We start from the raw sequence: 24,331 nt of genomic DNA on the forward strand, positions 1-24,331 counted from the left end.
GGTGCCAAAGTTACCAGGACTGGGGTATATAAGTTATTAGGTATGCAATGTGTGAGTTACCATAATGTTCACACAAAAGTTATCGGGGCGTGAAAATTTCCACGATGTGATCAACTCGATACGAGTTGGTAAAACAATCCAAGAAAAGAACTATATTTTTTGCTTGCAGGAAAAAGGTTCAAATACCTTGTTACCATTTTTTTAGATAAGTAACAGTTGGTTAGATGGCAAGAGTGATGTGTATAAGCACAACACGTGCTAGGTTCGATTCCCACACCCACCACTTATATTTTTCGCATGCAGATTTTTTGAGCGAGAGAGAAAAGAAGGGGACGCTGGGCCTGGCGTGCGATTTCATCGGGAGAGCGGCGGTTAAGTCAGGAAAGTGCAACGCAAAATCATCGCAAGATCGCCAGCCCTGTCCGATCGAGAAATGGACGAGATCCACATCATTCGGGTCTGTTGCGAGTTTTTAATAGGTCAAATTTTAGCTTTGTCGTATCAAAATACGAGCGATGTGGTCTAGAAAGATAACAACAACGAAAAAAATGTGATACAGAAAAATGAATAAAATTCCGAAGAGAATGAATTGGGCAACGCTGATGAGAAAAACACTAAGAGGCAATCCTAGTAAAATATATTTTTACACTAATACAAATGGTTTGAATGGTAAAAAAGTCAAATAGCTTACTAGTCTTCATTTTGTTTACAGTAACTACAGATTGAATCTCGATATGGGAATAAAATATTTTTCTCCCTCCCGCAAGTACTTGAATTCGAGTGTTACAGTTTATTTTTTCAGAAAAAAAACTCGAGTTTTACCAATTTTTTCTTGAGAAAAATTGCGAGTGATATCTGCACCAGAGTAGTGGACTACTTGAATGAATACAGAACACCTAGCGTAGTTAAAACACAAAGGGCAGTGCAGTTGGTCAGTGGGGATGGCACATTCGTCAATGTAGACGTTCAGGTTTTGAGTTCGAGCGCTTTTGTTGCCTTTTTTTTATAAACAGAAACTAAAGTATGGAGATAGACATCGTACGTGCCTATTGCTAATGTCCAGTCGGCAGGAAGTTAACTTTCCCGTTATCTAAAAAGAAATATAAAGTGCAACTTGATAGATCCAATCTATTCTTGGAATAGACAACTGACACACACTCCCTTAAGAAACAAAAATCGAGACACCAACCACTACAGTTAGTTTTTTTAAAGATTTGTAAACCGATTTATTGGATTTGTTGGTAAAATATTGGTATTAAACCCGAAACTGTCAGCGGATGGCCAGTGAGCTAAAACATGAAAATGGACTGTTTTTTTTCTTCTCTGTTGCGCATGTTAGTTGTTAGGTTTCTACTTATTACTAAACAGTATAACCCAACCACCTATGAGCCACCACAGCGTTTTGGCGTCGTCAGCCGTCAGATCAACCTACAGTAACGAATCAGATCGAGTCGTCGTCCCACCCAGCGCAACAGGTCATTTTCACCATGTCGCAATCCATTCAGCACACATGTAGTCGGGCTGCTGCTCCACAGGCCGAGGTAGGGATCACCTCGTTTGATGGGCCGATCAGCGGCCAAAAGCCCATGTAGCCAGTTACGGGATTCTTCCATGTGTTTGGTGCGTACTCCACCATCGAAAGAAAACCCTCAAAAGAAAAAAGATGGCACAATTCAGCTCAGCACCGGCGGCGGATGCTATCTCCGCTCCTCCCGGCCGCATCGTTGGTCCATCATCCACCGGTAGATCTCTTATGCCCTACAAGTTGATCCCTTCTTTCCCTAAAAAAAAAAAACAAAAAAAAAACAAGTTGATCCCTTCATCTTGCCGAAAAAAGATTGATCACTTCCTCCACCGGTTGTTGTGTCTCTTAGACGACATTATGATCCTGAGACAAGTTTTTGTAGACCTGCGTTTTGATTGCCCCTTTTACTACTTCCAGTTCGTGTGTACAAATATCTTCTATTGATATTCCTTCCGCTTATGTCAGCCGGGCTAATATGGGATTCTCGGCACAGCTGGCAGTCCGTTCTTGAGCCTCTCGCTTCCAGATTTTCCCATTGCTCTTGTTAGATAGGGTTTGGATAAATCCCAGTTTCAGAATGTCTATACTTGTGGTTCAAATTATGTTAGCAAAGCCGTGTGATATTGGCGTAGAATGTGCCGAGAAATACTTCACTGAACCATTCCACATGAAGTACAAACAATGGCTCATTGACAAGTATTTCTAATTTGTTAGGGTCTAAGCCCTCTCGTTGCACTGTTCATGCTGCCAAACATTCAAACCTACCATAGGTTTCTCTTTTTCGATAAACGTACCATCGGCCCCTACAACGACGTGTTCTATTAGGAAATGAGATAAAAAAGGTTGGTTACATCACTACTTGTGTCATATGAAATCTTCATTTACCTCTCTAAGACTGAATCTATTGCCAAGAAATTGTTCAAACAAGTTCTGTTGTGCTTCTTCTACCTATAGTAGCGTACATCAATCCATAAACTTAAACACATCTGCTAATGGCTCTTGATTTTTGTATTCCCAGGTACATCAACCGTTTCTCCATGTTTCTAGCATATTTTTGCTTCAATAATAGAGAAGTGCATTTGCTTCTTATCATGAATAATAGTGCAGAAAACAAACATAACCATGCATATATTGTTTTGTTCACACCACCTCAAGTTATTAGTTCAACTTAATCAGTTTAATTCCATAAATTGGGTGAGTGTAAGAACTTGTAATTATGTGCATTTTAGGGCCTCAATTATTGACTATGTGTATGCATTCTAAGTGTACTGGTTGCACTATCTTTCAGGCTGCATGCACGGCAATGTGTGTTCTATACCCTAAATTCATTCTCTTTCACTACCAATATTTTTCCTCATGACTACAATCTAACCTTCAAGATAGGCGGGCGTGGCAACGCGCGCCTTCATGTTCTAGTTTTTATACTAGTATAAACATGCACGTGCGTTGCAACGGGAGATAAAAAGACACAAAACGAGATAACAAAAAAACAAAGTCTGTAGCCTTCCTTCCCGACCGCGCCCATGATGGCTGCGGTTGCTGCGGTGTCCAGCTGATCACAAAGCATTCTTACATGGACAATCCCAAGACGATGGGCTCTAACACCACACGCCCTGCTAATCCTGCTCCTCTCCTTTATGTTGACGTCTTGAGCCCGGCGCAATCGAGCCGGCTAGATTCCGAAGCATATCAACTCTTGGAGAGACTTAGAGGGATGCACTGTTTATACCATGCGCCAACATAGAGCAGAAACAAACAGGTGCATTCAAACAGTCTCACATACCCAAATTCCTTTCCCTTTCTATAGAAGCTCATTGTGCTCTAATTATACATGAAACCAATGGCAAGCAAATAAAATACTTACATGATTTAGAATTACAGGACAAACTCATCATATATAGAATTAAAGAGGAGGACAAAGGCCTGCTCAATGATATGATGGAAGCAAGAGGAGGACAATGACATGCCTTTTGCACCTGTGAACAAGTTGAAAGCGCTGGTGTTTCGCTTAATGTATAGCTCAATGGTATATGGTTGTTTCACAGTCTCCTGGATGTGCCACTTGTGTATTATTTAAAAAAAAACTCAACATTTAGAATTTAACTTCCAATAATGTTCACATAATCATTCCATTCTGATAGTTACACCACGAGAAATTCAAGACGAATTATTATTAACAAGTTTGGTACTTCGGTGGAGTCCTACAAAACTGACTTGTCAAATTGACAGAGTACAAGAACAATGAAAACACACAAGATTACAGATAGCTTAACACATCACGCGTTACATGCTTCATCCTCCTGCATCATTATCTCCTCCTCCACTACTCCCCAGCAGCAATTGCCCTGTTTCCCACAACAAGACGAAGGACAGCAACTCTGCGAGCGGTAGGTTATTGTTAGGAATATGATATACTCAACAAAACACAGCAAGATAAGCTGACTACAAACAAATAAAGACAGCGCACAACTTTCATTTCTCAGCCTTCTTTTCTTTTGGGCGTGCCTGTGCTGCTTCCGTCCCAGCACCTTTCGTTGGTTGTTCAGTGATGGTTGCTTTGTAATACAAAGCGGGGGGAAACCCTATTTCCGCAATAATAAACGGGGAAAACTGCTAATAGGCAACTTCTCATTATGCATGTGGAGTTTAATTAGTCTACTATCCATTCCATTCATCTGGATCGTGCTAAATAAAAAACCACTCCATAAGAGTTTGGTGTGGAGAGTGTATATTTTAGGCTGATGTATTTCCAGGAAATCTTTTACATGCCATGTATTTACTCTTATCTCTTCATTTTAGCAATGAAAAAGGAGCATCAATCTGGACATATTTATTATCCAAAAGCAGATGTACAATGGATATATTTATCAAGTTTTGAAGCGATATGACTGCTGCTAAGTATTGCACAAGCCTTGACAGATCCTTGAACTTCATCATTTAGTTAATATCAATAAATTGAAAATTAAGATCAGACCTTGGAGCAAGTGTAGATAACAAGAGTCAGCCAAGTCCAGGCATTAGGTGCACAATTTGAGGAACCATCACCAGCTTGGTCGAGAAAATATGATAATGGGGACATCAGTTGAAGTTCATATTGACGTTGTGAACCACAAAGCTTACATGTGCCAACATCCTGTGAGTTAGTTGTAGGCAACAGTGGACTACCACCACATGAATACCTGCAGGTAATTAGACACCAAAAATCGAATCAGGTTCTGAAACTAAAATAGGTGTATACTTAGAGAAAAGCATGATATAACAAATAATAACAAGGACATGATGAGTTCTACCTAAAGCATTGTTGAGGATATGCATCCAACCGTTTCTTAAATTTTAAGAAAGTTCTGTCGGCCCCAGGAGCACTATCATATTCATACTTTTCTCCTTCCCATTTTTCTTCTTCATCATTACCCATGTCCATTACCTCTTCTGCCAAAAGTTTTTCATAGCTACTAGAACCTACACTGGTTTTCCCCCTCGACTGTTCCTTGTCGTAATAGATATAGAAACAAGGAAGAACTGCAGAAAGAAAATCTCATGAGACAAAAACACTCGGACTTTACACTTATGGTAATGAGTTCTGCAGAGATTTCCCTCACCTGGTATACTCAGGTCATTTACTTTCTCCTTCACTACAGCGCATTTTCTAGGGACATTATTAGCACGCTTTGATTTACTTTTCTTCTTTGTGTTGGATGCCACCGTTGCAGCCTGCTCGAGTGCTGCAGCCAAGGCATCTAAATCAAAATCATCATCATTGGTGTTGGAACTCTTGTTTTCTTCTTCATTATTTTTCCCCACAGAACAGGAAGGAGTTGGCTCATTTGAGCAAACCTTTTCTTTACTTTGGACTGACCCGTCCCCATTATCATTTGATTGCATACCAGTATGGCACTTCTGAACCCTTAGGACCTTCCAACTTTCAGAAGCAAATAAAATTAGAAGTCAGACAAACTAACCTCAAATCAAACTGAAGATCAGAATAACATGTAATTTTACCAAACTACCAATGGTAAGTGACACATGCTTGCCTTTGGGTGTTAGGGCTGCATTTTGGCGCCGGGCAAACGAGCACATACAGTGTCCTCTCTTCAATGTTAAGCTTCGCAAGAGGAGCATAAACCTGAAGTTACTACACACATATAAGAAAAACATGGCAAAACTACTAGTGCTGAGATATAGGTGTTGGCTACCATCATAGAAACAAGCTAGTATGCGACAAGAATTTAGGGTGCTGTTAAGTCTGTAGGTCCAAAGATGATAAATTCACAGTACTCCATTCCCTTATATGGACGTCCATCAGAAGATGCTTCAGCTCTTAACATTCTTAGCTAATTCAGTAAAGTAAAAAACTCGCCTGAGCAACAAGGCAGAGCCTGGTTCCACACAATTTGCATTGGAGTGATTCAGCTTCAGTCCCCACATCCTCGGCTGGCCAATCCTACAGAAAAAGATTCAGAAAATTACTTAAACATGAGCTAGCAATAGCCTCCCCTTGGGAAAATCGTTCCACCTTTGGATAGTAGCAGAAGATAAAATTGGTACTAGAACACATTGGAGCATGTAGCATAACAGGAGAGCTTATTTCCAACTTCCCAAGAGAAGGGGCAGCATAGCTTCATCTCTGGTAACGAAATTGAAGAAGAGATGGAGAAGAAAACAACAAGTTAGCGATGGCATACAGGGACCCCGCCGATCTTGGTGGTGTAGTGGTCGGCCTTCTCCCGGTAGTCCTCCGCCCACGGCCCCGGCAGGCCCAGATGCACCTCCTCCGCCATACCTGCCGCCTATCTACTATCCCTCGAAAGATGCGAGCTTCGCGGAGCTAGCAGACGGCCGCGGGAGGCAAGGACCACGGACTCGACGGCGGCCGGCGGCGGCTGGAGAGAGGGGTTAGGCGGCTACTGCGTGTGGTCTCTCCCTGGGGGAAAGCTATTCAGGCCTGGTTCTGCGAAAGGGCCTGGACCGCCATGGGCGGGGACGAGGCCCTGCAGTATAAAGAAGGCCTCATGGCCCACCCTGACGGGCTGAATCAGGTAGTGCAGTGTAAACATTGTTCGCTTTCAAAATCCCGTTCACTGAAATTTTGCCAAATTCATGAATTCATAAAATATAATAATAATTTTCACCGAATTATTTTCGAATATCATTAAATAAATAAATTTCTAATTCACAAAGAATAAATCAAAAATCATTTCACTGAATAATTTTTAAATTCGCGAAGAATTTTCACAGAACAATTTTTGGAACAATTTGAATTTTTTTCAAAAGAGAAAACCGTTTTAAATTTCGGTTTTTAAAATATTTTGACCACTTTTTCAACGTGAACACTTTTGAATTTCTGAAGATTTTTGGAAAACATGAAGAAAAAAAGCGTGAAAACATTTTTTGAAATCCCCATTATTATTGTAAATAGCGACATTTTAAAATTTTCTAACTTTTTTTAACATTGAGTGAAATTTATGAATATATAAACGAAATAAAAGAATAAAAAGAGAAACAAAAAAATAAATAAATAAAACGAAGAAAAAATAAAAAGAAGAGAAAATTTCGAAAAGGAAAACTTTGAACCTTCTAGAAGGTTTCCAAAACTGCTATTTCTTGTTCAATCACTTCGCGTGGCAAGGACTCCTAATGGGTCGGCCATGTACTTACGCACGTGAGCAGTCGCAGCACTAACGATTGCAAGACCTCCTCCCAGCGCCTTAAGCGCCAGGAAGGGTAACCAGTGCTCACAAGCCCCTCTCGTGAGCGTTCGATCGGGACCTCCGGTTTTCCCGGTTCTCTGATCGAGGTTGATTGGTCGCTGTTGGATCGGTCCACTGCTGATCGGTTGACCATTGACTTTTAGAAAATATTCACAAAGAACCATGAAAACAAAAAATGAAAAAATGTCATGAATTTGAAAGAAAAAATCATGACTTCAAAACAATGTTCATGAATTTTAGAAAGTTGTGAAATTTGGGAGATTTGTTTACAAATTTGAGTAAATTCACCTAGGTCGGATAAGAAGTTCATTTTTTTGGAAAAAAGGTTCATGGAATTTGAGAAAAAAAATAAGTTCACATATTTAAGAAAAATCCTGATTTTGGAAAAAAAATCAAGACTTGTAAAATTCCGCAATTTCAAAGAAATTCGCAAAAATTAAAAAGATGTTGGGGTAACCATACATTGATGGGCTATGCAAGTGGTGCTATACGAGGCCGTGAACATCTCTAAAAGTGGCCTAACGAGGCGTATGTTATTTTCGAACCGGATTTTCCTCCTTTTCCCATTACTTTTGACATAACCCTAAACCGTATGTCCGTGGACCACCAGGGCCGGCCCTGGGTAGGGGCAAGAAGGGCAACGCCCTAGGGCCCAGCCCAATGGGGGGCCCAACCCTGTGCGCATATGCTACACAACCGAACAAAATGGGCCTTAAAGCATGTAGCCCAATCAGCTAGGTTACGTTCTGCTAGAAAAAACTAGTAGGTTACGTGAATTCTGAAAGACACCGTCCCAGTTTTGATTCAATCGATCCATCTCGTAACACCAGCACCGTCATTTCTTCTTCCTGTCTCCTCGTTCCCCGTTCCGCTCCTACTCCCGAAGCATGCAGTATGCCTAGCAAATTAATGGATACTGCCGCTAAAGTTGATTTCTTTGATACACTTTCAGTTTGTCCATCTCACTCCCCTATGGATTTGCATATAAGTATTCTCATCTAGCGGACGGCCACAGGCAGAGTGCAACACTTCATAAGCTCATTCACTTTGCAAGTTGCAACAGGACAGTTTCTCGGGTCAAAGACCTACAAAGATCTTGTAATTGCATAGTCCTTTTCCGCTTGATCTTTGTACTGTTTTTCTTTGTTTTCTAGCGATTCCCAGACTGATCTTCTATTTATGTACATGTTGCTCATTTGAGGATATGTGGACCCTAGGAAGATCCGATATGCTTGGGATTGGATAGCTGGATTTCTTTTATTTTTTCACCGACAAATTCAGGTATTTCAACTCCTTTCTTATAAAATGTTGGCTAAAAACATGATTTTGGGAAAGAAGAAAGAAAGTGATAGCAGATAAGTTAGATCCGATATATATTTTTAGTAATAATAAAAAGGGAGTTCTTTAGGGCATAAAAATGTTATGCTTTGTATCTTCTTTTTTGGCGCCGATTGTGCTTTATATCAATGTAATTTATATTTTTCACTACATTAGACCCACTTTTTAAGTTCGCCCCGGGCCTCCGAAAAGTCAGGACCGGCCCTGTGGACCACTTAGATATGAGTAAAACAAAGACGCGAAAACTTTTTATCTATTCATCAAACACCATGAGAATACAAAGAACACAATAAGCTAAACAAACAACACCCATGTTCATAGACCATATAGCGACGATTACAAGCACTGGAGAGGGGCGCGGACACCTGATAGCGTTAAGAAACCCATATGCTTGTTCGATTATTTGAAAAGAAAAATGTTGGACGGCCGCGTCCGGCAAACTAACCGAACCCGATGCGTTCATGTTTCGGTTGATTTCTTGCTGAGAGGATACTTGGACTGATTGAGAGAGCATAACTAACGCACCACTCATAGTATATCGTAGTACCTGGCACGCAGATCGCTACAAGAAGTGGAGTTCGGATGCACAAATTTCCTTTAAAAACTGCGGGTGTGGGTGTGCTGTCCATGGCAAAGCTAGGGAACGGACCAACAACCGCCGCCACCACTACACCCTAGTCCCTAGATGACACGAGTGCAGCCACCACTGCGAACACAGAAACCATTAGCCGTTGTTAATCTCTGTCGTCGCCTTCTCCCGGTGGCCGGGAGCTGAAGCCTTCATTGACATGAGCTCCGGTGATGCTGCGTGACTGAATGCAGCCTCGGGGGGCATCTTTCTTTCATAAAATCATGGGCGTGCGGTGCCACCTCATATCTATCACACGACAGATGCAGGGGCGGCGACAAGTGCCTGATCTGTTGGAATGCGTACGTGTGAGTGTGTGACAGTCTGACGGAACATGTATGAATTGCTTCCCGTCCGTGACATTGACATGAGCACGTACATACATAATCCTACGGTCCTACCACTACCTAGGACGCGATGGAGCGAGTCACGGGATCTCGACGAGCAACCGCGCGCGCTCAGTTCCGGCTTGCTTCCAGGACGACGCCGTGGGGCATGTGGGCATGCGCCGGCTTGGCCGCTTGCCGGGCAGCCCTGATCGTGCATGCATGGATGCACAATTGCACATGCACTCCTCTGCTTTTCTGCTGGCAGCGGTGGTGGTTCCGAGAAATGGCGGTGCCTAGCTAGAACTGGAACCGCGTGTTCTGGGCGTGTCCCTCCCGTCCATCCTGCCGTCCTGGTAGTATCACGTGCGTGCACCCATTGCTGGGCGGACGTCGGGCGTGGATCACTGCAGCTTATCCGGTCGTGGAAGTCCAGATCGCTAGACATCATCCACGACAGAGGTGGCTTCGAGGACGGATAAGTTGATGACTCCTGGTCAAACTGTACGCGGAGCAACCGAGCATGTACACCTAACATCTGGACTCGTCCACCTAGCAACCAGACTAGTATATCGAGCAGACGGGCCTTGATTCGAACGGTCGGTCGATCGGTCAACCCATGGAATAATGGTAGGGAAGAAAGTTTCAATTTGAGGAAGGACAAATTGTTGTGTGATACTTGGTTCGCCACTGTTGTTGATCCTTTTCAAGGCATGGAGCAAAAGGGCTCAACCTTTTGCCTCAAATGTTCACGCTTGGTTCCATGAGCTCAAGAACTTCGATCCCTACCGAATGAAAGCAATTCAAGATCATACGCCAGAGTCGCTCACCCCTCAATGGTAAACCACCCAATAATCTGTCAAAAAGTATTGCAACCATCTCAATTGTCGGTACTAAAAACGGCGGATCTCCGGTAGGAGGTCCCGAGCTGTTTACCCAGGTTTGGGCCCTCTCGAAGAGATAAAACCCCCACGTCCTGCTTTTGGTTGTATTGATGATGGTGTATCGAGTACAAGCTTGATCTACCTCGAGATTCTATGTTATGTTCTAACTGTAAGGTGTGTAATGAATCAATCTGTCTCTACATACTAAACCCCTCATCTTATATAGGGCGCTGAAGGTATCTAGGGTTACACATGGTCGGTTGCCAGTTGTCGAAGCAGACGCCAACAGCCAAAGCAATCCTTGGGGTACACGCCAAGTCTTCGGCAGAGCCCATCTTCACTACGCCAAGATTCAAGGCTTCCGGTGTCCTTCCTTATGAGATCGGTGGGCCATAAGCTCGGCCCGGGGACTGTGGGCCAACTAGGTTGGTACCCCCTAGTCTAGGACACTGTCTGTAGCCCCTGAACTGGTTTTCGAAGCCGGAGTCCACAAATTTCCTCGGTCATCATGTCTTCGGCTTGACATGCAAGTTCTTTCCCCGGTGATCAATTTACACAATTCTGTTGTCTTCTGTTGTCCTCTAGCTAGCATATGCTCCAAAAAACGATGGCCCCAGGAGGAGAAAACGACATTGCGCGCTGCCATCGTCTGATCCAGGAGACACAAATCTAGGGTTTCCCCTGGAGCATCGTGGGTGGGGAGACGAGAGTTGCAACAATGATGCCTCCAACAAGGAAACGACGCAATGCGCTACCATCGATGGCAAAGTCCAAAGTCGGCGCGGTTTTCATCGGCGGCCACGCCTTTCCGAACCCACAGCTGGCTTTAGATCCGCAGACCCCGAAGGACTGTGAATTTCCCGCATCAAGTGTCTTCGACGCCGGAGAAAGTTCCGACCGCCACGTGCCTCCAGCGACGAACTCGGGTACATGATCCCTTGATCCGCGCCCCCCAGGCACCACCACATAAGCCACCTCCTAGCTCGTCATTCCCGGTGGAGGGGACGCTCCCGACGCCGTGTCTGGAGCCGCTGCTTCGGGGCCTTGCATTGTAGATCTCTGTCGAGTCCGTCGTCTCCACATTGTCACCGGAGTGACGCCACGGGGCCTGGAGGAGTAGCCGTTGTAGGAAGATCTCGCGCCGCGGTGCACCGCCCCTCCAGGCAGTAGTGCCATGACTGTGGGACGCGAGATCCCTGCTGTCCTCTTCGCCGGCGGCGCACAGGCTTCCCTGGTGGCTACCTCTTGGGACGGTGAGGGGAGAGGGGAGAGAAGGGGGGTGACGGTGGGGGCTAAGGTTAGTGCCCTCGGTCGCCTTGGAGGAGGCGACACGAGGGACACAACTAGTTCCTTAGTGGACACGGCCACGGGACGCGAGGGACAGGAGGGGGTGGACGGACAATCTGTCCGATCTACGACACGGCGTTGGAGATATCTTATATTTGCATATTTTTCCTATAATATGGACATTCGCTACATGCATGGCAGGGTCACACGCTCGTACCTTTTCAAAAGATGCACAAAGTTCTTGAGTCCTTGAAGCCACTTTCCGTGGACATTTTTTTCTGTTTCTCCCCTGGGCCGGTTGTAAACGAATTAACGAAAGAGGCTACCAGTGCATGAAAAGCATGCATGAATTTCCAGCATACTTTCCGTTGACATTTTCCCCGACAACCCCAACGATCCCATCAGCCCCGCCGCACCTGCACCGCAACTGCAAGGCTGCACAGTGCACACTGACGACGCCTTTGGATCAACCCCGGCATGTCGGCGTCGTACCCACGCAATCTTCCCAACCCGCAGGCCGCAGCTCCGTTACGCATTCCCGCTATTGGAAAGCCACTACTCGAGCACACCCTCCGTGCTCCCGACGCAAGAGATCGTCGACCGATCGGCGTCCAAACCGAGCGTGCAGTGCAGGTAAAACCAACCAGAAGATCCCTAAATTGAAAGGCCACCAAACGTACGTAGCACCACCGTACCGGCATCGCATATCGCATATTGACCGGCGACGGCGAGATCGACGACGACGGGACCGATCGAGTTGCCGGGGAAAGCAAGGCAGGCATCGCCCCCTGGTTCGGCATTCCTCCGTAGGGAAACCACCGCCCGCTGCACGTAATTTCGCCCGGCGTCGTGGACGAAATGAAATCTCTTTGATGAGCATGCGGGTTCATGGTTGGTTGGCTGGTTGGTCGCCGGGTAACCTCAGCGTGCGGGACCGTTTGCCCGGAGCTAATCCCGAGAGTTAATTAGCACATGTGATTCCGACGTGTGTTGCTGTCGAGGTATATGAACACGTATCAATCACGAGATATGCCGATGGATAAAGAACGGGATTTGGCTCGATGAGGACATGTACGTACGCCAGAGGTTCAGAAGAAACACATGCGTGTACATGCTAATCCCAAGAGTTAGCACACGTTCTGAAGCTCGGTCTGCATTTGTTTCTTGTGAATTTTGGAGAAACGAGTGCTGTGTGTTGGTGGCGGCGATTCGCGTGATCTCAAGGATAACATGATCTAAATCTCGTGGACGGACGCCAAAGAGAAAAGCATCATTGATTGAAGCGCGTGTATATCCGTTTGATTTTGTATGAACACGTACGTACGGCCTGCGGGTGGCCGACCAAGACGAAAACGGTATGCGTAACCACCGATGGTCCAGGTGATGAGGAGCCCATCACGCGTGAGGCGACCCGAGCATTGGAACGTAGTTGGCCCCCAGAGACCAGACCCCCCACCTAACGGTAACGCAACACAATCGATCCGCGGCTGCCTGCCTGCCTGACTGCCTCTCATTGCATGTGTGATGGTCTGAAACTCTCTCATCGGATTAGGGCCATGATATGATTCATCGGCTCGGATCAGATCAGATCCGTCGAACCCAGCTGAGGTGGTGACCCAACCACCGGACGTTCGTAGGGTACGCACAATGCTCATTCATTCCTCTGTCATCGATTATTCGTCGTTTCGCCTCCATTACAGGCGGGCAAGCACCGTCCACCGCACTGTTTCGCCCGAGGCCGATCTATCGAATCTCCGTCCCCAACCCGTGCCGTCACACTATCACATTTTAGTTCTTGATTGAAGTATACCTTGCTTTCACAGTGGTAATTACCAACCCCGGCTGGAAGTAATAAACCAGATCGCATCTGCGTACGTTCACGGCAAAAGCAGCTTTCCAACCCCTGCTTTCTTTCGTTAACCACCGGCACCCATCAACCGCCATCCACCACGTTGAGATTCTCAAAGTGCCACCTTTACGCCCTGCCGCTTTACAACGAGCCGCATTGTCAAGTCTAAAGCGTCCCACGGCCACATCTGAACCATCTGAATCAAACTCGCTCTAGAAACCAGAAAATTCAAGTCACAGGTCAGAAAACGCGCGGACTTTGCTCGCTTGACATCACACGCGAGGACACGTACATGTTTGTTGTCACGAAGAAACGGCACCGACTTCTGGACTTCTGGTTGTTGTTGCAACGTACTCCGGCAGAGGGGGAAGAAGTTTGTGAGGCGCGTTGAAACGAATGCATGGACGGATGGCTCCAAGAATGGCATCGCTCACGGGCTGGGTAGAGTACAAACCACAAATTGCGACAAGAGTGGAGGCGGGACGGGGAAAACAAAGCCTCGCCCGCCACCGCCGTCCCCCTCACGGGCCGCTCCAGCTCACGCCCACGCCCACGCCACGCTCTCGGCTCGCAACCACCAGACCACTCTATATATCGCCAGTGCCAGTGCTTGGCAGAGGACGGAGAGGAGGCCTAGCTAGCACTGGGAGCAATGGCCATGGCGGGGCGTCCTCCGTTCCTGGCCGTGGCGCTGCTGCTGGTGGCCACGGTGATGCTGAGCTGGGGCGGCAATGTGGAGGTGGCGGAGGCGCAGACGCCGGTGTTCGCGTGCGACGCGTCGAACGCGACGCTGGCGTCCTACGGGTTCTGCAACCGGAAGGCGTCGGCGTCGGCGCGCGCCAAGGACCTGGTGTCGCGGCTGACGCTGGCGGAGAAGGTGGGGTTCCTGGTGAACAAGCAGCCGGCGCTGGGGCGGCTGGGCATCCCGGCCTACGAGTGGTGGTCCGAGGCGCTGCACGGGGTGTCCTACGTGGGGCCCGGCACCCGGTTCTCGCCGCTGGTGCCCGGCGCCACCAGCTTCCCGCAGCCCATCCTCACCGCCGCCTCCTTCAACGCCTCCCTCTTCCGCGCCATCGGCGAGGTCAGTCTTTCAGTCACCGACCTCGCGCCCCCTGTTTCGTTTCGTTTAGTTTTGGTTCGATCACCGTTACTTGCACCGGCGGCGAAAAGGAAGCATGCGAATCTGTCCTTCGCCGCCGCCGTCCGCATTGCGGTTGCTTGCCCCGGCGAGCTTTGTGGACTGTGAGTGCGGGTTGGTGGTGGTGGATTGGGGTTGGGGAGCGGAGATTCGATGGGTGCAAGTGTGGATCAGGCGTCAGGGAATGCTGTTCCTTGCTTTTGCGTCTTTCCGTTAGCTCGTGCGATGCCGTTTGGTACTGCATTGGGTACGGGCTCTGGATTACATTATTCCGTCCGGCCGGCCGGCGACTTTGGCTGCCATTGGCGAGCGACGCGCGGCATGCATTTAACATTTAACGCTGCTGCTGCCCCACCACCGGAATTTATCATTCCGGTGCTTTGCCCATGTGAAATCTTCTCTCTCAAATGAACATTCAGACTTCGTACTGGAGCAGTAATAATACGCGCTCAAGGAATCATAATTAGGTCCACACTGCACAGTGCTCCTCCACGACTCTCCATGTGCAGGGACATGGAGGAGTTTTATCTCCACCCCACCCGAGATGATACTGTCTTTCCGTCCGTGGATTTGCATTGATTGGACGCTAGCGGTGAGCACGTAGTCCATGGCGGCCTGTCAGCAAGGAAAATGCCTTTCTCTTGAGATTTTTCTCCGTTCCTGGTTGAGGCGTCGCTGTCTGGGTGGGGATTAGTAATTCAGGAACGAGTGCCCCCAATCATAATACCTGGTAGCAGTACCGGGGGTATCAATTTGAGGTCCCATATGAAGCAGCTTTTTTTTCCAAGTGCACCACCGTCACCAGCTAGCTCTTGTCCTCGTCGAGTTTGGGAAAAGTGCCGTTTCAGCATGCTTGTAGGCAGCAGATGCCTGGATTTTGATGCCATTTTGGAGATTAACAAGTCGATTAATTTAAGCTTAGCTACTACCACTTGAGTGCACCGTGCCGACCCGTGCGTGCATGGGTCGTCGTCGACATTGTTGTCTGAATCATTTCTGAATTCTGACGGTTTTTTCTTCCTCGTGTGGTTTGCCAATGGCGCGTGCAGGTGGTGTCGACGGAGGCGCGGGCGATGCACAACGTGGGGCTGGCGGGGCTCACCTTCTGGAGCCCCAACATCAACATCTTCCGGGACCCACGGTGGGGCCGCGGCCAGGAGACGCCCGGCGAGGACCCGCTGCTCGCCAGCAAGTACGCCGTCGGATACGTCACCGGCCTCCAGGACGCCGGCGCGGCGGGCGTCGTCGACGGCGCGCTCAAGGTCGCCGCCTGCTGCAAGCACTACACCGCCTACGACGTCGACAACTGGAAGGGCGTCGAGCGCTACACCTTCGACGCCAAGGTACTACCATTGCATTGCGATTGACTCACCAAGAATAATCTTGCTCGCTTCACTTCGTGTAGCTAGGTGAAGTAGCTTATTTTGGGTTACTTTGCCTGGCTGGCTGCCATGATTGGCTTGATGGCCATGAACGCTTACCGTTCTGCGTCTCTGACGTGCGAGTAAATGAGTGTGCTAGCTTGCTGTACCCAGTAGCAGTACACTACTGACTGACAAAAGCGCGTCGGCAAGGCCTACTTCCCTTTGGTTAATTTACTACTCCCTCTGTTCACTTTTATAAGACCTTGAAGACATTTCAGACAATGTGCAAAACAGCCTATTTTGAGTTGTCTGAAACGACTTATAAAAGTGAACGGAGGGAGTAGTACTAATCGACCCATCGCCATTCCTTATTGGTAGCTAGCTAGATATAGCTCGAATCAGTGCACTGGCACTCAGAGCTGTGCTACTAAATTGGATCCGTTTCTCGCATGGTTACGATGCTGAGCGACACCGACAAACAGCATCGTTAGTTTCTCTATTCGCCCCGCTGAAGTAAAATTACCGCCTTCTTGGTTGACAGCAACATGCTGGTTTCTACTGCTAGTTGCAACACTTCAAATTTAGTAAATTATGCAAGACACTTCTAGCTTAATCATTGTACACTTAACTAAGGAATGAGGGAATGTCTGCACACGTGTAGGTGCATACAGAAAAGCAAGTTGCGAGTTGTTAACACCTCAGATCCTGGTGGTTGCAGCTCCACTGAAAAATGGCAGATCCGGGCAGACAAACACCCATCGCCCAAAACCTTGTCTAAAACAACGCTGCATTTGCACCTCTCTGGCAGCGTCTCGGAGCCCTTGTCCCAGAATCTAATTCAGTTTCCTATGCATCAAGGGTACGGTAGTGCGTGTTCTATAATTCTCAAAGGACAGAAACAGGAGCAGAGTCATTTGTGTTTTTGTGTGTATTTTAGTAGTATGTGAGCACTAGCAGATAAAGTTATATAATGGCGCGCGCCTAATCATGGGTGTCGTATTAGATAGATACCGTGCCCTGCTGCAATCACTGCTCAAAAGTATTCAAAGCATAGTCACTCACCACTCACTGTACGTGCAACTCCACTCCATCATATTTTGAGAGAAGCAACATGCCAAGCTTTCTGAAAATCCACACTAGAAGCTGTAAATTAACAAGTAGAAAGAAAAACAGAAAGTATAACAGTTTTCCCTTGTGTGTTTTGTGAAATTCAGGTGTCGCAGCAGGACCTGGACGACACGTTCCAGCCGCCGTTCAAGAGCTGCGTGCTGGACGGCAATGTGGCCAGCGTCATGTGCTCCTACAACAAGGTGAACGGGAAGCCCACCTGCGCCGACAAAGACCTCCTCTCCGGAGTCATCAGAGGGGACTGGAAGCTCAACGGGTACCTCATCTTGCCCTACTCATGTCGCAAAATGGTGTACGCTAGCAGTTAGTTTCAGAGAAGACCATGTACATTCTGAATTTCTGATGGCATATGCATCTCTGTTTGGTTCTGGCTGCAGATACATCGTGTCCGACTGCGACTCCGTCGACGTGCTCTACACCCAGCAGCACTACACCAAGACGCCCGAGGAGGCCGCCGCCATCACCATCAAATCAGGTCCGTCCATTCGTCACAATACACATCATCCAACTATACATATCCAGTGCAGATGGAGTACAGACAATGCAGATGTTTGGATGATGATCTATTACTGTTAGTGCGACCCCTAGCAGCAGTTATGCAATCAGTACGAGTCGAGATTAGCGGTAGCCATCGAGTTGTTAGGGCGTCCGGTCCGGTGTAATTGATGGGCTCTTGGCAACAACTTTTTAAAGCTTAAGGGACCTTGACAACTTGCATCCTGACCGACCTCAAGAAATTATCCCCGGTTGTGTCGGTGTGCCCACGCAATTATACATGCTACTGTTCTTGCAGATCCAGCTTGCAATTAAATCATCCATGGTCCCTAAACATAAGTGCAATCCAGACATGTTCAAGTGTGTACTATGTAGTACTAGTAGCTTTTATTGTTTCTCTGTTTCATGTCTGTCATTTTGCTTCAATTTTCCAAACAACATATAGATGAAGCAGAATGGTAGGATCAAGTACTCTACCAGATCTAGGGCGTAGGTGGTAAGGGAGGGATGGAGGGAGACGTGGCGAGGATCGGGCGCGCCGGCGGCAGGGCGCCGTCGCGGCTAGGAGAAGGGCGGCGGCTAGGGCTGTTGGCGGCTAGGGTTCCGGCTCCTCAGGGAGCCGGGCAATAGAAGATAATATTCTTCTTATTGCTTGCCTTCAAAAAGAGTCTTACAACCTATATTTATATCCTAGATAACTTGTAGAAGAATCAACCTAAGATAACTTGCCTAATCTGAAAATAAAAACTAAGATAACTTGCTGCCTAAGCCGGCCGGCCATAACACTTCTCCCCGCCTGCACAAACAGCTCGTCCTCGAGCTGTAAGGTGGGGAAGCGCTTGCTTGAACTCTTCGAGGTAATCAACCAGCGTCAAACACCTTCTCGACATCTGGGGCGGCCAGGTCGGCGGCGACGGCGTCCTCCGGAATGTAGTCTGCCACCTCCAGGTAGAAGAGTCGCGGGCAGGCGTGGCCGGGCTTGTAGGGTTCGTCGCAGTTGAAGCACAACCCTTGGCGGCGACGCTCGAGTATCTCAGCTGGGGTGAGCCGGCGGAACGGGCGCCCCGCAGTCGCGGCGAGGGGTGCCGCAGAAGCCTGCACAGGCCGACCCTGCGCGGAATCCGGTCCGGGTAGCGACCCGGCAGTCTGGGACGGTGATTCCTGCTGGATGGCCACCGCGCGGCGCTCGAATGCGCGGGCGTAATACATGGCCGACTGGAGATCCTGGGGTCCCCGAAGCTCCACGTCCACGCGGATATGGTCCGGTAGACCGCCCACAAATAACTCGGCGCGCTGAGTTGCGGAGACGCCCGGCGCGTGGCACGCCAGGGCCTGGAAGCGGTCGGCGTAGTCCTGCACCGTGGATGTGAAGGGTAAGCGGCCGAGGGCCGCCAGTCGGCTCCCGCGGATAGGAGGCCCGAACCGGAGGAGACAGAGTTTCCGGAAGCGCTCCCATGGTGGCATGCCGCCCTCGTCCTGCTCGAGGGCGTAGTACCAGGTCTGCGCTGCGCCTCGAAGATGATAGGACGCGAGCCAGGTGCGATCCGAAGCGAGCGTCCGCTGCCCTCGAAAGAACTGCTCGCACTGGTTGAGCCAGTTGAGGGGGTCCTCCGTGCCCTGGTAGGTGGCGAAGTCCAGTTTGGCGAAGCGAGGGGGTGTCGGCCCGCCGTGCCCGGGGGCGGCCGTAGTTGTCGCCGGCGCGTATGCTGGGTCGGGAAGCGCCGGGGCGTAGTTCGCCGAGCTGGAGGGGTGATCAAACCGCAGGGAGGGCGTCGGGTGTTCCGGCGCCGTGGAGTAGACCGGCCCCGAAGACGAGCCGGTCGCCCAAGCGGGGATCGGCGATGGTGACGGTGGAAACTGCACCTGGTGCAGGGGCCGACCCGTAGCCCTAGGCGCGGGTGGTGGTACTGTCGATGGCGGCGGCGCCTGCGGCGTGGGGGCCGGCGGTGACGCTGGAAGAAGCTGCTGGGTCTGGCCCTGCTCCGAGGCGCCGGTGCCCAGGTTAGGGCTGGGCGGGGCCGGTGGAGGACCCTGCTCCGAGGCCGCTGGAAGGTAGGGCGCGACGGAGGATGGCGCGGCCGGCGCGGTCCAGGTGGGCCACTGCGGCCCCATGGTGGCGAGAAGTGGCGGGGCTGCCGGCGCGATCTGCGGCGGCCACTGCGCCCAAGGCAGCCGTGCGGCCGCTGGGGCGAGGAGCGCCGGGTAGCCTCCGGTGACGGCCCCCGGTGCCGAGTACCACGGAAGCGCCTGTTGACCCGCGGCCATGGCTGGATGGAGTCCGGTGATGGCCCCCGATGCCGAGTACCACGGAAGCGCCTGCTGACCCGCGGCCATGGCTGGATGGAGTGGTGGGGGCGGCCCGTACGGACCTGCCAGGTAGAGGCGGATCCCTTGAACCGCGGTGACGAGGTCGTTGAGGACGCCCGCCATGGCCTCCGGCGTGAACTGTTGCGGCTGCGGGGGAGGTGATGGCGGCGACGAGTGTTGGACGGGGGCCTGTGGCTGCCCTTGGCCCGGCGTGGTGCCGGGTGCCGTTAGGACCGGCGCTGAGAGCGACGCAGTGGTGCCCGCCGAGAGCGAGGCCGTGACGCCCGGCGCAGAGGCGGCGGTGGTGGAGGAGTTGGCGGGCAGCGGTGGTGGTGGCGGTGGAATTGGCGGAGACATGGTCGAAACCCGGTTACCTGATACCAAATTGGTAGGATCAAGTACTCTACCAGGTCTAGGGCGTAGGTGGTAAGGGAAGGATGGAGGGAGACGTGGCGAGGATCGGGCGCGCCGGCGGCAGGGCGCCGTCGCGGCTAGGAGAAGGGCGGCGGCTAGGGCTGTTGGCGGCTAGGGTTCCGGCTCCTCAGGAAGCCGGGCAATAGAAGATAATATTCTTCTTATTGCTTGCCTTCAAAAAAAGTCTTACAACCTATATTTATATCCTAGATAACTTGTAGAAGAATCAACCTAAGATAATTTGCCTAATCTGAAAATAAAAACTAAGATAACTTGCTGCCTAAGCCGGCCGGCCATAACACAGAAACAGAAAGAAAATAGAAATTCTTCTACCTGAGGACGAGACATGTCAAATAATTTGAACATTTCCTCGTGAAACTTCAAAAGTTTTGTGTTGAGCAAATTCGGAATTCTGAAATTTTTGATATCTGACATTGCCTAATTGGGTGCGGCAGGGCTGGACCTCAACTGCGGCAACTTCCTGGCGGAGCACACGGTGGCGGCGGTGCAGGCCGGCGAGCTGTCGGAGGAGGACGTCGACCGGGCCATCACCAACAACTTCATCATGCTCATGCGCCTGGGCTTCTTCGACGGCGACCCCAGGGAGCTTGCCTTCGGCAGCCTCGGCCCCAAGGACGTGTGCACGTCTTCCAACCGGGAGCTGGCGCGCGAGACCGCGCGCCAGGGCATCGTGCTGCTCAAGAACAACGGCGCGCTGCCGCTCTCGGCCAAGTCCATCAAGTCCATGGCCGTCATTGGGCCCAACGCCAATGCCAGCTTCACCATGATCGGCAACTACGAAGGTATCAATCAAATTTCTCACTGCTGTTCACAACTTGATACTATGATCAGCTTCACCAGGTGGACTAAAGTGTTTGGGTACTGACAATGCCACCAGGCACGCCGTGCAAGTACACGACGCCGCTCCAGGGCCTGGGCTCCAACGTCAACACCGTGTACCAGCCGGGGTGCACCAACGTCGGCTGCAGCGGGAACAGCCTCCAGCTCAGCACCGCCGTGGCGGCCGCGGCCAGTGCCGACGTGACCGTGCTCGTCGTCGGCGCCGACCAGTCCATTGAGCGCGAGAGCCTGGACAGGACGAGCCTCCTCTTGCCGGGCCAGCAGACGCAACTCGTGTCGGCCGTCGCCAACGCCTCCAGGGGCCCTGTCATCCTCGTCGTCATGTCCGGCGGGCCGTTCGACATCTCGTTCGCCAAGGCCAGCGACAAGATCTCCGCCATTCTTTGGGTCGGCTACCCCGGCGAAGCCGGCGGCGCCGCCATTGCCGACATCCTGTTCGGCAGCCACAACCCAAGTAAGTGCCGTTCCGTCTCTGCATCATTTTCTCTCAGGTGCTCGTCAGTGGTCACCACATTATGCCGAGCATTCTCTGACGACCGAGCACTCTGTTTTGGTCATGGACGCGCAGGTGGGAGGCTGCCGGTGACGTGGTACCCGGCGTCGTACGCCGACACGGTCAAGATGACGGACATGCGGATGCGGCCGGACACGTCGACGGGCTACCCGGGCCGGACGTACCGGTTCTACACGGGAGACACGGTGTTCGCCTTCGGTGACGGGCTGAGCTACACGAAGATGTCCCACAGCCTCGTGGCCGCGCCGCCGTCGTACGTGTCCATGCAGCTGGCCGAGGACCACCCGTGCCGCGCCGAGGAGTGCGCGTCGGTGGAGGCCGCGGGCGACCACTGCGAGGACCTGGCCTTCGACGTGAAGCTCCGGGTGCAGAACGCCGGCGAGGTGGCCGGCGCGCACTCGGTGCTGCTGTTCTCGTCGCCGCCGTCGGCGCACAACGCGCCGGCGAAGCACCTGCTCGGGTTCGAGAAGGTGTCGCTGGCGCCCGGGGAGGCCGGCACGGTGGCGTTCAGAGTGGACGTGTGCAGGGACCTGAGCGTGGCGGACGAGCTGGGCGGCCGCAAGGTGGCGCTCGGCGGCCACACGCTGCACGTCGGCGACCTCAAGCACACCGTGGAGCTACGGGTCTGATGGCCGAGGGTGATCAAAGAAAATTCCACGTAGGGAGGATCGGTTTCATTTGATAGGGGAAAAAAATGATGGATTTGGATGGACCGACGGGGGGAATGGGCCGTAGGAATTGATTTAAGGGAGGTGAAATAACCAATGGGCCTCTTGTTGATACAAGAAAGAATTGGATCCACGGGGGGCTTTGGGAGTTGTTTTGTTGCGGTTGTTAAATTCGATTTGATTCGTTTGGAATTGGAGGGACGATTTGCAACTGTAATCTTTGATGGCGTCTCTCAACTGTAATTTATTGGAAGGGGAAATACCTCATTTCATCCACTCAATTCCGTTCGATTCACTTTACAAAAAAAAAAAACAATTCAACTCACATTTGTTTCATGTGCTAATCTCGGTGTTTTTTATGGGTGCTTGCATCACTGGATGCAGAGGCCAGGATCTTTTCCTCTTTTCGAAAAAAACCACTGCATCGTTATCTCTCCCTTGGTAGGCTGACGTTTGGCTTTCGGGTGCATATATGTAATTATAAAAATATTCAAAAATGCCAAAACTTTTTGGCAACAAACATTATCATGTGGTATACGTGTATAAAAAGTTCTATACCTGTCAGGATATACTGGAGAAAAAAAAACAAAGTCAACACTACAGAAGTTATTGTTCACACTTTTTATCCTTGGAATTTCTTTTTGCGAAGAATTCAACAGGAGTGTTTTTTGGTCAAATTTTTATATGGGTACAACATAAGGTCAAGTTTGTCCTAAAAAAGATTGATTTGTTGACCTTTTTGTAATTAATAAAAAAAATCCCTAAGAGCCAAGGGATTTTTTCCCTCTCCCGTACCTCTTTGTGCTCACACCTTCTCCAATAGGACCAACCGGCGCTCACGCGTTGCCCCGCGTGGGCTGGCCACCCAACATTAGGGACGTCAACTGGGTCCCGTTTAATCCCGTTTAAAGTTCACTTATGATATGATAGTTCAAAAAGGTTTTTTGTTTGTTTGAGAAAAATGAACTATCAAGCTAGCAAAAACTAACTAAATAGGATTACGGACGCCATTTATTTTCCACTTACATCCCTACCCAACACGAGCTGGTGGCTTGCTCGGGTCGCGTCGGTTAACTTCACCAGATGTCTTGACCTTTAACCTGACACGGTTACTTGACGTTGATCATTGACTTTTTTTAAAGTTCACGTGTTTTGTAAAGTTCATATACCCCTTGTGCTTCGTGTTGTGTTACTTTGTGTGTGTGGGTGAACCTTGTTGTACTGTATGGCTCTGGTGGTTTGCTTTATCTATAAAGCGGGGCGAAAGCCTTTTTTGATAAAAAAAAAGTTCCCATTTTTGAAAAATCATGGGTTCCAAGAATTTAAGAAAATTCATTAATTTGAGGGGAAAACTTCAAAAATTTGAAAAAGTTCATGAATTTTGAGGAAAAAAGTTCAGAAAATTACACGAATTTGAAAAAAATATGTGCTCTGGCTGACGCATGACAACCAACGCTACAACCTCTCCCTCCTCGCGCTACATCAACTGGCAAAGGGGAAAATGTACGACGAGTTGACGAGTGAGGATCCTATGGTGCCCATGGTCATGGAGGTGGGCACTCTACAAGGCCGCACGCAGCGCTCATGCAAGCTGCAATGCGATCACGATGGAGGCGGATGTAGAGGTGGCGCAAGCGACCGCACACGAGAATATGGGCAGCTCCCCATCATTTGCGTCGGCCACGACGACCACGAGGCTGGTCATGCATCCACGTCGATCGTGGACCTCACCTCGACCAGCAACGTCTACAGAGCAGACTTCAGCGAGGAAGAGTAGGAGGTGGGACATAAATATGGCACATCTCGTGTTCCATGTGGGCCATGTTCGTGTCTCATGTCCTACTCTTCCCCTCGCCGTCGACGCACAACTTCACTTCCTAGAGCTCATGGCCATTGA

At 49.8% G+C, this 24,331-nt stretch overlaps 2 protein-coding genes across 2 annotated transcripts; one reads left to right on the forward strand and one right to left on the reverse strand.

Moving 5' to 3' along the window:
- Positions 1 to 3,616: 3,616 nt before the first annotated feature.
- LOC119356896 (programmed cell death protein 2-like) lies at positions 3,617 to 6,470 on the reverse strand. The gene is made up of 7 exons (XM_037623885.1): positions 6,208 to 6,470; positions 5,883 to 5,966; positions 5,557 to 5,648; positions 5,125 to 5,444; positions 4,816 to 5,044; positions 4,500 to 4,704; positions 3,617 to 3,903 (listed from the first exon to the last, which is right to left on the reverse strand). Exons 1-7 carry the CDS (start codon positions 6,301 to 6,303, stop codon positions 3,802 to 3,804), a joined length of 1,128 nt encoding a protein of 375 aa, XP_037479782.1. The 5' UTR covers positions 6,304 to 6,470; the 3' UTR covers positions 3,617 to 3,801.
- A 7,591-nt stretch (positions 6,471 to 14,061) lies between these two features.
- On the forward strand, positions 14,062 to 22,715 carry LOC119356898 (beta-D-xylosidase 4-like). The gene is made up of 7 exons (XM_037623886.1): positions 14,062 to 14,626; positions 15,733 to 16,026; positions 17,262 to 17,431; positions 17,553 to 17,650; positions 20,847 to 21,194; positions 21,290 to 21,706; positions 21,821 to 22,715. The coding sequence occupies exons 1-7, from the start codon at positions 14,198 to 14,200 to the stop codon at positions 22,393 to 22,395; spliced, it is 2,331 nt and encodes a 776-aa protein (XP_037479783.1). The 5' UTR covers positions 14,062 to 14,197; the 3' UTR covers positions 22,396 to 22,715.
- The last annotated feature ends 1,616 nt before the right edge of the window (positions 22,716 to 24,331 follow it).

Source organism: Triticum dicoccoides, chromosome 2A (assembly GCF_002162155.2).
Source record: "Triticum dicoccoides isolate Atlit2015 ecotype Zavitan chromosome 2A, WEW_v2.0, whole genome shotgun sequence".
In the NCBI taxonomy this organism is placed as follows: domain Eukaryota; kingdom Viridiplantae; phylum Streptophyta; class Magnoliopsida; order Poales; family Poaceae; genus Triticum; species Triticum dicoccoides.